At 41.0% G+C, this 15,334-nt stretch overlaps 1 protein-coding gene across 3 annotated transcripts in view; it reads left to right on the plus strand.

Annotated features, from left to right (window-relative positions):
- LOC126471424 (zinc finger CCCH-type with G patch domain-containing protein) overlaps positions 1-15,334 on the plus strand; it is a 176,790-nt gene that overhangs the window by 130,780 nt on the left and 30,676 nt on the right. For all 3 annotated transcript variants that reach the window (XM_050099564.1, XM_050099565.1, XM_050099566.1), the window contains one exon: positions 13,082-13,202. In XM_050099564.1, coding sequence (XP_049955521.1) covers positions 13,082-13,202 — 121 coding nt within the window. The remainder of the gene's footprint in view (positions 1-13,081; positions 13,203-15,334) is intronic.

Consider the following 15,334-nt stretch of genomic DNA (forward strand, 5'->3'; position numbering starts at 1 on the left):
ATAGAGTTCAGCAGCCTGTGACGTAACAGAAACACATTGTGGAGATGATGCAGCATAGTCCTACTACCAGCACATGGCGACTTTCTGCATGTACGAGATCTGTTCAAAAAATTCCGGAACTTTATCCACAAAATTTTTCTGTGCTTACCTTTTGCTTTTTGTGCATGGTCACCATCAAAATACTCTCTCCCACAATTTATACACTGCTCCCAATGCCGTTTCCAATTTCGGAAGCATTCTTGATATGCCTCTTGCTGTATCACGCAAAGCGCTGTCTATGAATTTTCTTTCATCTCGCCTATCATTGCAAGTTTTCATCCTTGCAACAAGGTTTTCAACTTTGGTAATAAAAAAAGTCCACAGGGGTCATGTCTGGAGAGTATGGAGGATGATGCAGTACAGTGATTTCGTTTTTTGTGCGGTAGTCATGTCCCAACAGGGATGAATGTGTGGTTGCGTTATCGTGATGCAAGAGCCATGAATTGTGTTGCCAAATTTGAGGTCGTTTCCTTCCCACATTTTCTCGCAGGCACCGCAACACATCCTGATAATACCATTGATTAACACTTTGTTCCTTTTGCACAAATTCATGATGAACTAATCCTTTGATAGATGTTGAAAGGCATCGTGAATGAGGGTCATCTTTAACTTCTGTCTAGCTATTTTTAAACTGTGTGAACCATTTGTAACACTGAGTATGACTTAAGCACTCATCACCACACGCTTCCTGCATTGTTTGGTGTGTCTCTGTAAAGGTTTTCTTGAGTTTCACAAAAAAATTAATGCAGACGCATTGCTCCTTTAACTCTGCCATCTTGAAATTCGCAAACTGTGTGACACGATGTTCTACTCAATGTAGCACTGAATGATAACTAAGAGACATACAACAGTGAAACTTCTGACAGTTACACATTAAACACAGGCTTATACACGGATACCAACTGCACTTCACTCCAAGACACCATTGGCGCAAAATTATCAATGTTCTGGATATATTTTCACAGGAAAATCTACACTCTGCAGGGGAAACCAATTTCCAAGTTCATTTTACAATCAGTGATTGGTGTGGCTTGTATTACTTGCATTGTTTGGAAAATTTATTTCTTGAACACCTTGATGACGCTCCTTTAGCGACACGGACTGCAATTTACTTCCAGCACAAAAGAGCCTCCCCAGATTTTACCAAACATGAAGGGACATCTCAGCCACACTTACTCTAATTGCTGGACTGTTTATAGTTAACTGACCACTAGAATGTACACTTTTTTTTTTGGTTGACCGAACGAGATAACGCAGTGGTTAGCACACTGGACTCGCATTTGGGAGGACGATGGTTCAATCCCGTGTCCGGTCATCCAGATTTAGGTTTTCTGTGATTTCCGTAAATCGCTCCAGCCAAATGCTGGGATGATTCCTTTGAAAGGGCACCGCCAACTTCCTTCCCCATCCTTCCCTTATCCGATGAGACCGATGACCTCGCTGTTTGGTCTCTTCCCCCAAACAATCCAATCCAGTCCATTAGATTTTTGTTTATGGAGTTGGATGCAGTCTGTGGTATACAAATGAATGGTGAACTGCATGGTCACATCATGCATGCTTCTGCCCGTATTAGGGAACATGCAGAGGCAGTCCGACAAGCAGCACATGTTCTCCCAATATGTACATCTACATGTACAATCTGCAAACCACTGTGAGGTGCATAGCAGAGGGTACATCCCATTGTACCAGTTACTAGGGTTTCTTCCTGTTCCATTCACGTGTGGAGAGTGGGAAGAATGGTGGTTTGAATGCTTCTGTGCGTGCAGTAATTATTCTAATCTTATCCTCACGATCCCTATCTGAGTGACATGTAGGAGATTGTAGTCGATTCCTGGAGTAATCATTTAAAGCCAGTTCTTGAAACTATGTTAATAGACTTTCTCAGTATAGTTTATCTCTATCTTCAAGAGTTGTCCAGTTCAGTTCCTTCAGTATCTCTGTGACTCTCCCCCACAGATTAAACAAACATGTGACCATTCGTGCTGCCCTTCTCTGTATATGTTCAATATCCCATGTTAGTCCTGTCTGGTACGGGTCCCACACACTTGAGCAATATTATTCTAGAACTGGTTGCATGAGTGATTTGCAAGCAATCTCTTTTGCAGACTGATTGCATTTCTCCAGTATTCTAACAGTAAACTGAAGTTTAGCACCTGCTTTACCAACAACTAAACCTATGTGATCATTCCACTTCATATTGCTACGAACTGTTACACTGAGGTATTTGTATGAGCTGGCCTTTTTCAACAGTGACTTATTGATATTATAGTCATAGGGTACTACATTTTTTCATTTTGTGGAGTGCAATATTTTACTTTTCTGAACATTTAGAGCAAGTTGCCATTCTCTGTACCACTTTGATATCTTATCAAGATCTGACTGTATATTTATGCAGGTTCTTTCTGATAGTACTTCATTATAGATAACTACAAAAAACCTGGTATTACTATTAATATTGTCTGCAAGGTCATTAATATATGACATGAACAGCAAGGGTCCCAACATACTTCCCTGGGACACACCTGAAGTTGCTTCTACGTGTGATGGTGACTCTCCATCCAAGATAACATGCTGTATCCTCCCTACCAAAAAGTCCTCAATCCAGTCACAAATTTCACTTGATACCCCATATGATTGTGCTTTTGACAGTAAGTGTAGGTGTAGTACTGAGTCACATGCTTTCTGGAAATCAAGAGATACTGCATCTACCTGATTGCCTTGATCCAAAGCTTTCAGCATGTCATGTGAGAAAAGTGCGATTCAGGTTTCACGTGATTGATGTTTTCGATATCCATGCTGGTTGGCATTGAAGGGTCATTCTGTTCAAGTTTACAAATGCATTGAAATTGGATATTCAAATATCTCTTGTGAGCAACCGCTACAACATGATGTGTGTGATAATGCTTAGGTTTGAATTTGTTAAAAATGTATATTTTTCAATCAATACTCCATAAAATGCATTCTAACTGTCATACCTGTGCATATTTGTAAACCTGTCATTGTATTGAATGATACATAAATAAACAACAATTTACAATAAATATATTCTATCTCAGAAACCATTCGGTACATGGCATATGTCCACAAGAAGTTTTTTTGTTTCAAATGACCATTTCTGTACGCTGAATATTGACCATTCCTCCAGGAACACCATGTGTAGTAGCTGAACGTACTGAAAGGCAAGACACTGATACTGTAGCTTGAGTGTAGGTTGAGAAAATTATGCTGAGGTACGGAATACCTTCAGTACTATTGAGTGACATGGGAAGCAATTTTGCAAGCTATAGTCAGACTACTAGCTGCTGTCCACAAACAAATGGAGCATTAGAAAGGTCACATCAGTTGTTAAAGGAGATGCTGCATCATTATTTCAGTAGAATGCAAACAGACTGGGACACTTGGAATACATATGTGATTTTTGTATACAATATGACACCGCACAGTGCAACAGGAGGTATGCCACATGAACTATTCTTTGGAAGAGTATGTAACTAAAGACTGATGTGTAATTTTGATGACTGTGTCAGAACAGAAGGACCTCATGCAAGAGATGCGCTGATGTGAGAGAGGACAGAATGCAGAGCACAAAAAAAGTAGAAGGAATATTATGACAAAGCACAGAATCCAAAGCAATTCTATTTTGGTGGTAAGGTTATGTTGTTTGATGAGAGAGTATGTGACAAGGCAGATTGCGTAAATTAGATACCTAGTGGCAAGGACCATACACAGTAATACAAACAAAGGAACGTGACATTGTAATTTGTCAATGCTGATAGACAGAAGGAATTTTTGTAATTCCAGATGTTGGCATCATGCTGCATAATAGATGCTATTCTCCTGCTGATGAAATTAGGTACACTGGGCCACAGTCATACATACAGATAGTGAAATCCTTTTTGTTACGTGAACTGTATTATGACAACATGGGCAAAGTGAGCATTTGTCGTACAACTTGGAGAATAGTGAGGTGTATCAGTTTGCTACGGCCGAAGGAGAAATTTGAGCCATTCTGTAAAGGGAGACTGGTGATGCTGTATAGTAGTGCAGTACAACCTAAAAATGCGCAACATGTGTTACATTAGCATGTAGGAAAGATCGAATAGGCACAAGCCCTAATTGGACAATTGATGGGACATGAATCATGTGTACAGAAGTGAGATATCGTAAATTTTGTCAGGTCAGCAAAATGTTGTTAGGAATGCTAGATGAAGGTGGCATCACATATTTCAAGGCAAAAATAGATATACTAGAAAGGCTCAAAATAACTGCTCAGACTTTCAAAGGAGCAAGTGACAATATTTAAAGGAACTTTAACTAGTTCTAATCAAATGGTAAGCTCTGTAGTGAAAAAAAGAAGATAATAAAATGGGGAACAAAAAAGTTGAGCCGATGCATACCACCATACTACCATTGCCATTGGAAGTGGTCAGAACAAGGCATTTATGTATGTTGCGCCTGAAAAGAGCTACTGATAATTGATTATGAAAAATGACAGTTTTCAAAGTTAACTAGCTAGCAGCTACAGTGTAAAACTGTGGATCAGAGTCTCAGAATATGTAAAGAAGTATTTATACTTTGTTCATGTATGTCATGAGCTGTGTGAGGTTAAGGTGCTGCAACCAGTCTGAGGAATTCAGAAGGACTTCATGTAAAGCTTAGTAGTATTAAAAGATAGCTTGTAGACACTGCAGAGTAATAATGAATGACTTATCTGTTGCCCTAATAGACAAAGCCATTACCGTGCTCTGTCACTAATATAAGCTCGATGATATCATGCTTCGAGGTACAGAAAAGTTAAAATTTATGGGTAGATGTTGGGAATACACTGCTCAGATGGTGATAAAATCTGAGCATGTGGTACGAAGAAATGCCACCAGTAGTGACATTGTACCAAACTTAGGCGTGGAAATTGAATGCTGCAAAGTAAATACCAAGAGGAAAAGTATCAGTGAACTGAAGCTGGATTTGTCAATACAGCAGTTGCATGGCCTAACAGCTGCAGGTATAAGTAGAGTGTGAGCTCTATGAATTGAGGAGCAAAATTGAGTATAAGGAGAGAAGTAGCTTTAGCAGCTTCTTCATAAGTCATTTCTCTTTCAGGAGTTATGTAAACTCTGATGTAGTGATTATAAATATTATATGTTGTCTTTGTAAATACTGTAAATTTGTGTTCAGGACAATGAGTGATGATTACTGTGGGAACATATGTGTTAAGAATGCTATTGTAAATCGGTGCCCAGATAGGGATATGGTGATATATTGTTGTACTCAAAGGACAATGAAGAGATAATCTCTGATAGATCCTGTATGCCTGCTTGGCATGTGTGGAGTGATATTAGGTATTTGAGATATGAGGACAAAGCTCAGCATCTAAGTGTTGTTTGGTCCTCTCCCATAAATCAACCAACCTAAGCATTGTACTTAAAACAAACACTAAAACCAGAATTGTAACTATGGTAGGAAGTGTGAGATATTGTAAAGTAAATCAGGTATTAGACTTGTAATCATGACATGAAGCGTAAATCATTCTAAAGACACTTTTTAAAAGACATTGTTTTTACTATTGACCATAGAAAGTATATGTTCTTACTGTTGCAGTTTCAGCATGAGGGCCATTATCAAGTGGCGTGCTGCAAAAGACTGTGCTTTAGTACATGAAAAACTTTGAAAAAGTTCTACACGCCAGGGAACCACAGTAAATGGACCCTTCCTACCATGGATACAGTTCTGTTTCTGGGAAAAGACGGGTAACACTTTATTTACCTGACTTTATGATTGATTAACTCTTCATGGCTGTGGTTTCCAGGCATGTAGAACTTTTTAAAAGGCATAATTTTTGCCATTGACTGCAGAAACTATAACGCTCAGATATGACGATGACTTGTATGCATGTCAGAGGATTTTAGAATATTGTAGACTTGTGTAAAAAATTGTAGTCACTTAGGACAACACCAACAAATTTTTCCTGGGGGACGGGGGATCACATATAAAACGAAGTGCCAAAGAAACTGGTATAGGCATGCGTATTCAAATACAGAGATATGTAAACAGGCATCATACGGTGCTGCGGTCTGCAACGCCTGCATAAGACAACAAGTATCTGGTGCAGTTGTTCAATCAGTTACCGCTGCTGCAATTGTAGGTTATCAAGATTTGAATGAGTTTGAAAGTGGTGTTATAGGCAGTGCAAGAGTGATGGAACACAGCATCTCTGAGGTAGCGGTGAAGTGCAGATTGTCCTGTACGACCATTTCAAAACTGTACCGTGAATATCAGGAATCTGGTAGAACATCAAATCTCCAATGTTGCTGTGGCCAGAAAAAGATCCTGCAAGAATGGGACCAACACAGCTAAGGAGAATTATTCAGCATGACAGAAGTGCAACCCTTCTGCAAATTGCTGCAGATTTCGAAGCTGGGCCATCAAACAAGTGGCAGCGTGTGAACCATTCAATGAAACATCATCAATATAGGCTATCGGAGCTGAAGGCTCACTTGCGTACGACACAAAGCTTTATGCCTGCCCTGGACCCGTCAACACCGACATTGGGCTGTTGATAACTGGAAATATGTTGCTTGGTCGGACGAGTCTCATTTCAAATTATATCGAGCAGATGGATATGTATGGGTATGGAGACAACCTCATGAATCAGTGGACGCTGCATGGCAGCAGGGGACCATTCAAGCTAGTGGAGGCTCTGTAATGGTATTGAGCATGTGCAGTTGAGGTGATATGGGACCTCTGATATGTCTAGATACGACTCTGACAGGTGACACGTACGTAAGCATCCTGTCTGATCACCTGCATCCATTCATGTTCGTCATGCATCCTGACAGACTTGGGCAATTCCAGCAGGACTGTGCGAGACACTATACATCCAGAATTGCTACAGAATGGCACCAGGAATAGTTTTCTGAGTTTAAACACTTCTACTGGCCACCAAACTCCTCAGACATGAACATTATTGAGCATAACTGGGATGCCTTGGCAACATGCTGTTCAGAAGAGGTCTCCACCCCATCATGCTCTTACAGATTTACGGACAGCCCTGGAGGATTCATGGTGTCAGTTCGCTTCATCACTACTTCAGACATTAGTCAAGTCTATGTCACATCGTGTTGAGCCACTTCTGCATGCTCGCAGGGGCCCTAAACGATATTGGGCAGGTGTACCAGTTCTTTGGCTCTTCAGTGTATGAACAGTGCAACATTTGAAAGGCAAAAGAGCAGAAGCCAGGCTGAGTGGTTTTGCTTGAGAATACAAAGAAGTTGTCACAGGAAGAGCACTGGTCAGATGTCAACATGGAACTCATGTGGGCTTACATGAGGCTGCTGGGAGTGATGTGGCATTGTCTGTGTGGAGGCTGACCATATATGGGCACAAGCAAGAAGTCACAAATGGGCATTGGATGACCATACATGGACTCACAGTGCTGCAGAACATGGTCAGATTGGCAGGGTAAGACATATAAGGCAACGGTGCACCACCCACAAGTTAGATGAGGCAGTTCAGGGAACTCAACTGAAGCAGTTAGTACACTGTGAGGACTGGGCCTCAGGGTAGGCTCTTAAAAGTTTGCTCTAGCTCTGCTTGCATTTAAGACCTAGTCATGCACCTTCCTCCAGGGGAAATTTACAGTTAGAAACCGTGTGTGTACATTCATTTATTTTGCTTAGAGGAGCAGAAAAGTTTGTTCATATTTCCCAACTCAGTTCCTTAATTCCTCAAAATATTAGAATAGCCATCGCCATCTTAGGTAATTGAATGGACCTACCACAGGATATCGTCATTCAACATCTAGACTACTTGCTGGACATGACACCACTTACTCGTGTGGAAGTTTGAAAGGGGCCTTATTGTGTGTTTCCATTTGGCCAGCTTAGTGAATCGTGCAATATCCAGATTAGTGATGTATTTGGTTGTGACAATAACCCAATGCTGGACTGCAGGGGGACATGTTGGCTGGCATACTCGTCGCCAGGGTTTCAGTCGAACATGTCTGACCGCCAAAAAGGAAGATCTCTGTATTGTGCACCGAGCATGTTGCAGCTCCTTTCACATCTCCCCCTGCCATCTGAGGACATGTAATGAACTCACTGCAACATTCTGTGTCTTCCCACACCATTGGTTGGAGATTAGTGGCACCTGAACTAGGAAATTAACATCCCACGTGCAGGCTTTGGGAGGTGCCATGACCAGGAAGTGTGGACTGCTGATGAATTGTATTGGAAAGTAACTCCTGTACAATGTTATTCCTGGTACAATGTTGTGGGGGGCCATTGGCTACGACTTCAGGTCATGGCTAGCAGTGATTGAGGGAACTTCCATGGTACAGTGGTACATCACAGACATCCTATGTCCTCATGTGTTACTTACTTACTTATTTATTTATACGTCAAGTTCTGTAGGACCAAACTGAAGAGCAAATCTCCAGAGTAATGGAACGTTTCAGTATATGACATTACAACATAAAAGTAATAACAGATAAACCTTTCATGTGACAGTATTGTAGTAACATTTTTCGATAGGATAGTGGTTGCCCACATATGAAACATATCTGTGTGACGTTACGAACTGTCTGCATTATGTTGAGGTATGCCCATGGCAAGCAACATCACCAAATATGACCCTAATAAAATGTATGGAACTAGATCAGACATAATCTCCATCCCAGTGCCAGTATCCAGGATATCAAGAACCATTTACAACAGTTGTGGACCAGCTTGTCTCAGGAGAGGATATGACACCCTTCCCAACTGAATCAGTGTATGCATCCAGGTCAGAGGGAGTTCAGTGTCATACTGCAAAGTTCTTTGTGCATTTGACTCCATTTGTACTTATTGAAATAACATTACATACAATCTCAAACCTCAAAGATTAATTTTGTTTCCTCCACCCCCTTTGGGCAATTCACTATTTTTGTCAGGTAGTGTATCCGAGAAAATAGATCACTACTCATCAAATGGAGACAGCACAGAGCTGTGGAAAGATATGTAAAAAAAGGTGCAGAATTGCTTAGTTTTCAGGCAAATTCCTTCACATGTCTATCCACTGCACTGCACCTCCTCGCCACTGTTGGTCCAGATTGTTCCACTCCTCATCAGCGATTTGGTGTAGATCCTTCAGAGTGGTTGGTGGTTCACATTGTTGATAAACAACCCTTTTCAATCCATCCTGGGCATGTCGATAGGGTTTATGTCTGGAGAACATGCTGGCCACTCTAGTCTAGCGATGTGGTTATCCTGAAGATAGTCATTCACAAGATGTGCACAATGGGGGTGCGAATTGTTGTCCATGAAGATGAATGCCTCGCCAATATGCTGCCGATATGGTTGCACTATCGGTTGGAGAGTGGCATTCGTGTATCGTAGAGCTGCTACGGCACCTTCCGTGACCACCAGCGGCTTATGTCGGCCCCACATAATGCCACCCCAAAACAGCAGGGAACCTCAATCTTCCTGCACTCGCTGGACAGAGTGTTTAAGGCATTCAGCCTGACCGGGTTGCCTCCAAACACGTCTCCGACTATTGCCTGGTTGAAGGCATATGCGACCCTCATCGGTGAAGAGAATGTGATGCCAATCCTGAGCGGTCCATTCGGCATATTGTTGGGCCCATCTGTACTGCACTGCGTGGTGTCATGGTTGCAAAGATGGACCTTGCCATGGACATCGGGAGTGAAGTTGTGCATCCTGCGGCCTATTGCGCACAGTTTGAGTCATAACGCGATGTCCTGTGGCTGCACGAAAAGCATAATTCAACATGGTGGCGTTGCTGTCAGGGTTCCTCAGAGCCATAGTCCGTAGCAGTCATCCACTGCAGGAAGTTGCCCCTGGGCAGCCTGAGAGCTCGAACTGTGTACCTCCCTCCTGGCGAAATGTCTGGAACTGATTGGCTGTCAAACCTCCCCCATGTAATAGGTGCTGCTCATGCATGCTTGTTTACATCTTTCGGCGGGTTTAATAACATTTCTGAACAGTCAAAGGGTCTGTGTCTATGATACAATATCCACAGTCAACATCTATCTTCAGGAGTTCTGGGAACCAGGGTGATGCAATTATTATTATTATTATTATTATTATTATTATGTGCGTAGATTCCAAGTAATGAACAATTCTAGACTCTCCAGTGTTAAAGAAAGCACCATGTTTCTCTAAGGTTTAATTTCTTTGTAAGCAGTTTGTGGTTAGGTCTTATAGTTTCCTTACATTTCTTTTACTTTTTACTGGCTTAGTTGGTGTAGTGGATAAGACAAGACTGATGTTCAGGTGGATTCACATTTCCATTCACCCAACTGGATTTAGATTTTCCATGAAACATCTTAATACTTTAAAGTGAATGATTATGGCTTCTTAATCAAATCCACAACTATTACTGATTATTATCCAGCTGAAATAGAACTCCACTTCAAATTGTTAAGATCAATAGGACATACTCAAACTGTCCTCTCTTCATCATTTGTCTCTGCATATAATTCTCCAGTTTTGACTGTTGGAACTTCTTTATTGTAAATAAGACTGATAAGCCAAATGATTATGACCAGTGCCCACCCTGACACCGGATGCCGCTTGGCAGCATTGCGGGCATGTGATGCAGTAACGTAAGTATGAAAGCAGAGCAGATACAGCTGGGAGATCACCCTAGCAAAGATATGGGCTGCAAATGGGGAAATCCATTGAGATAAGTGACTTAGACAAAGGGCAGATTATTATTATGCAGAGCCTGTAAATGAGTATCTCGAAAACAGTTAAGCTGGTTGAATGTTCACATGCTTCTGTCGTGAGCATCTACAGAAAAAGGTAGAAGGACAGTGAAGCTATCACTAGACTTTAAATGGCCTTACATCCACGACTTTTCACAGGGTGTGGGGTTCGGGGGCTTTTTCCTCTGCAAAGTAGGATAGGTGCTGATCTGTTGACATCTTTGCCGGAAGGGCACAATGCTGGTGCATGCACAAGTGTTTCGGAGCACACTGTTCATTGTACGTTGTCGAACATGGAGTACTGCAGCAGACCACACCTATGTGTTCACATGTTGACCCAACAACATCGTCAATTACGATTGCAGTTGGCACGGGATCATTGGTATTCAACCATCAATCAATGGGAACACAACGGCTCTTCAGGTGAATCGTATTTTTGCTACACTAGGTCAATGGTCATCTCCACAAACACCATCATTGAGGTGAATGGCGGCTCCAAATGTGCAGCATGCCATGGACACAGGCTGGTGGGAACAGTATTATGCTATGGGAGACATTCTCCTGCACTTGCATGGTACGTGTGGTAATAAACGAAGACACACTGACAACTGCAAACCACCTGGATCCCTTCATGCTTGATGTCTTCCCCAATGGTGATGTCATCTTTCAGCAGTATAATTGTCTGTGTCTTGGAGCCAGAACTGTGCCACAGTGGTTTGTAGAGCATTATAGTGAACTCACATTGATGTCTCGGTGACCAAATTTGCCAGATGTAAAAACCTGTGGACCCCATTGGGTTGCTATTGGGTGCCATCACTGTGTATGCAGATCAGCAGCCCATTATTTACATGAATTGCATGACCTGTTTCAAGACAATTAATGCCACATACCTCCACAAACCTACCAGCGAACTGTCGGATCCCTGACACGCAGAATCAATGATGTATATCATTCCGAAACAGGTGGTCAGAATCTTTTGGCTCATCAGTGGATATTCCTGCAGTGGAATGATTTATGTATTGCTCTCTCTTATTGAGCTTCTTACATTTATATTGTAAAGTGCAAAATTTCAAAACATTATTACTATTTTGTTGAGGCCAGTATTTCAAATTCATGTGGCTACACTTCCAAAGAACCTTTGATGGGTATTGCACTGAGTCCACACTTCAATGTTACTCACTGTTGGAGAACAGTAATGAGCCAGTAGCTTTGTAGTGGGTGACATGGACATAGAGGGTGGCCAAGCTGGAAAAATAGGGTATCTTTCGTGCTGTATTCTGGTGAAGAGATAACTGAATGCTGTCTTGTTGAAATACAGCACCAGTATTGTGCCAAGGTAGGCTTTGACTTTATTTTCCTCAAACACCATGAGGTACTGCCTTTGTCACAATTCTTGGTAAGCCAACAGGATCAGTTATAACTGATCACATCCCACAATGTTATTCCTGTAGTTTGTGCACTATATTTGCTCCAGTGTGTATGTGGGGAGATGGGAGGATGTGTAACATTACAGGTTTGTGAGTATTTTGAATAGTTACTGTTAGGGAGAAGTAGTATCCCTCAGTCATAACACTCCAATTGACATGTATAAATAGCACAGTAACATGCTGCTTGAAATGTCCTAGCTTTATTCACTGTACTGCAGTGTTGAATTCCGTTAATCAAACATGCTTTTTTTTTTTACTGATTTGTTGACAGAAGACCAACATTGGTTGTGTCCAGTGGGTGCTTGCTCAGTTACAGTTGTTTGTGACTTAACATTGCAAGATCCTGGGAAGAGACTGCTTTTGAAATACATTCTTTTTCATCTTTGCTTCATTGCCACCACATATGAAAATCTTAATTGATTTGCAGTGGAGACACAAAATACTAGTTTTGCACACAACTATCATGATACCAGTTTGACGTTACAATTTTTGTATGTATACCAGTAGAGACATACGTTTCATGTTTTTTATAATGTTTACTGGTGTTGTCACAGTTTTCACAAATAAGAAGTATCTGCATAAGCTGAGCAGTTTAATTAATTTATATTCACTAATTTGAGTTCTCACTGTTTTACAGCTATCACCAAACTAATTACCATTAAGTGTATTGTTGAACAAATGAACATTTTTATGTGCACATTTTTTTTTTTTTTGTACAACCAAAGTATTCATATGACAATTGAAGGAAAATGGTTTGTCAGATGGATCTGTGGATAGGAGTGATCAGCATTAGTAATATCTTGAACATTTTAGCTATTTGTCAAAACAAAAGTAAAATTAAGAAGTAACAAATATCTGTCCAGTTATATAATATGTTTTTATTATATGTTGTATATTTTATGAACTGTTGCAGGGTATTGGCTCCCGCCTTATGGCACAAATGGGATATGTGACTGGTTCAGGATTAGGAAAATTTGGAGAAGGAAGAATTGAACCAGTAGAAGCAGTTATTTTACCACCAGGAAAGTCATTAGGTATAACACAAAAATAAAATTTTATATAACAAAAGCTTTTTCCTTCGAAGGGAGGGACTATTATTGGATTTGTTAGTTAAATATCATCATCATCATCATCATCATCATCATCATCATCATTTAAGACTGATTATGCCTTTCAGCGTTCAGTCTGGAGCATAGTCCCCTTTATAAAATTCCTCCATGATCCCCTATTCCGTGCTAACATTGGTGCCTCTTCTGATGTTAAGCCTATTACTTCAAAATCATTCTTAACCGAATCCAGGTACCTTATCCTTGGTCTGCCCCGACTCCTTCTACCCTCTACTGCTGAAACCATGAGTCTCTTGGGTAACCTTGCTTCTCCCATGCGTTTAACATGACCCCACCATCTAAGCCTGTTCGCCCTGACTGCTACATCTATAGAGTTCACTCCCAGTTTTTCTTTGATTTCCTCATTGTGGACACCCTCCTGCCATTGTTCCCATCTACTAGTACCTGCAATCATCCTAGCTACTTTCATATCCGTTACCTCAACCTTATTGATAAGGTACCCTGAATCCACCCAGCTTTCGCTCCCATACAACAAAGTTGGCCGAAAGATTGAACGGTGCACAGATAACTTAGTCTCGGTACTGACTTCCTTCTTGCAGAAGAGAGTAGATCGTAGCTGAGCACTCACTGCATTAGCTTTGCTACACCTTGCTTCCAGTTCTTTCACTATGTTGCCATCCTGTGAGAATATGGATCCTAAGTACTTGAAACTGTCCACCTGTTCTAACTTTGTTCCTCCTATTTGGCACTCAATCCGTTTATATCTCTTTCCCGCTGACATTACTTTCGTTTTGGAGATGCTAATCTTCATACCATAGTCCTTACATTTCTGACCTAGCTCTGAAATATTACTTTGCAAACTTTCAATCGAATCTGCCATCACAACTAAGTCATCCGCATATGCAAGACTGCTTATTTTGTGTTCGCACATCGTAATCTCACCCAGCCAGTCTATTGTTTTCAACATATGATCCATATATAATATGAACAACAGTGGAGGCAGGTTGCAGCCTTGTCTTACCCCTGAAACTACTCTGAACCATGAACTCAATTTACCGTCAACTCTAACTGCTGCCTGACTATCCATGTAAAGACCTTTAATTGCTTGCAAAAGTTTGCCTCCTATTCCATAATCTCGTAGAACAGACAATAACTTCCTCCTAGGAACCTGGTCATATACCTTTTCTAGATCTATAAAGCATAGATACAATTCCCTGTTCCATTCATAACACTTCTCCATTATTTGCCGTAAGCTAAAGATCTGGTCCTGACAACCTCTAAGAGGCCTAAACCCACACTGATTTTCATCCAATTTGTCCTCAACTAATACTCGCACTTTCCTTTCAACAATACCTGAGAAGATTTTACCCACAACCCAGATTAAAGAGATACCTCTGTAGTTGTTACAATCTTTTCTGTTTCCATGTTTAAAGATTGGCATGATTACTGCTTTTGTCCAGTCTGATGGAACCTGTCCCGACTCCCAGGCCATTTCAATTATCCTGTGTAGCCATTTAAGACCTGACATTCCACTGTATTTGATGAGTTCCGACTTAATTTCATCCACCCCAGCTGCTTTATTGCACTGCAATCTATTGACCATTTTCACCACTTCCTCAAATGTGATCCTATTTCCATCCTCATTCTTATCCAATTGTACATCGAAATCTGAAACATTACTGATCGTATTTTCACCTACATTGAGCAACTCTTCAAAATATTCCCTCCATCTGCCCAAGGAATCCACAGAATTCACAAGCAGTTTTCCTGACCTGTCCAAAAAACTTGTCATTTCCTTCTTACCTCCCTTTCGAAGACTGCTAATTACATTCCAGAATGGTTTTCCAGCAGCTTGACCCAAAGTCTCCAACCTGTTTCCAAAGTCTTCCCAAGATTTCTTCTTGGATGCTGCAATTATCTGTTTGGCTTTGTTTCTTTCTTCAACATAACTTTCTCTGTCTACCTGAGTTCTAGTATGTAGCCATTTTTGATATGCCTTCTTTTTCCTTTTACAGGCTGCCTTGACTGTGTCGTTCCACCAAGCTGTTTGCTTCATCCTACCTTTACACACTACTGTTCCAAGACATTCTTTAGCCACT

Source organism: Schistocerca serialis, chromosome 3, assembly GCF_023864345.2.
Source record: "Schistocerca serialis cubense isolate TAMUIC-IGC-003099 chromosome 3, iqSchSeri2.2, whole genome shotgun sequence".
Lineage (NCBI taxonomy): Eukaryota > Metazoa > Arthropoda > Insecta > Orthoptera > Acrididae > Schistocerca > Schistocerca serialis.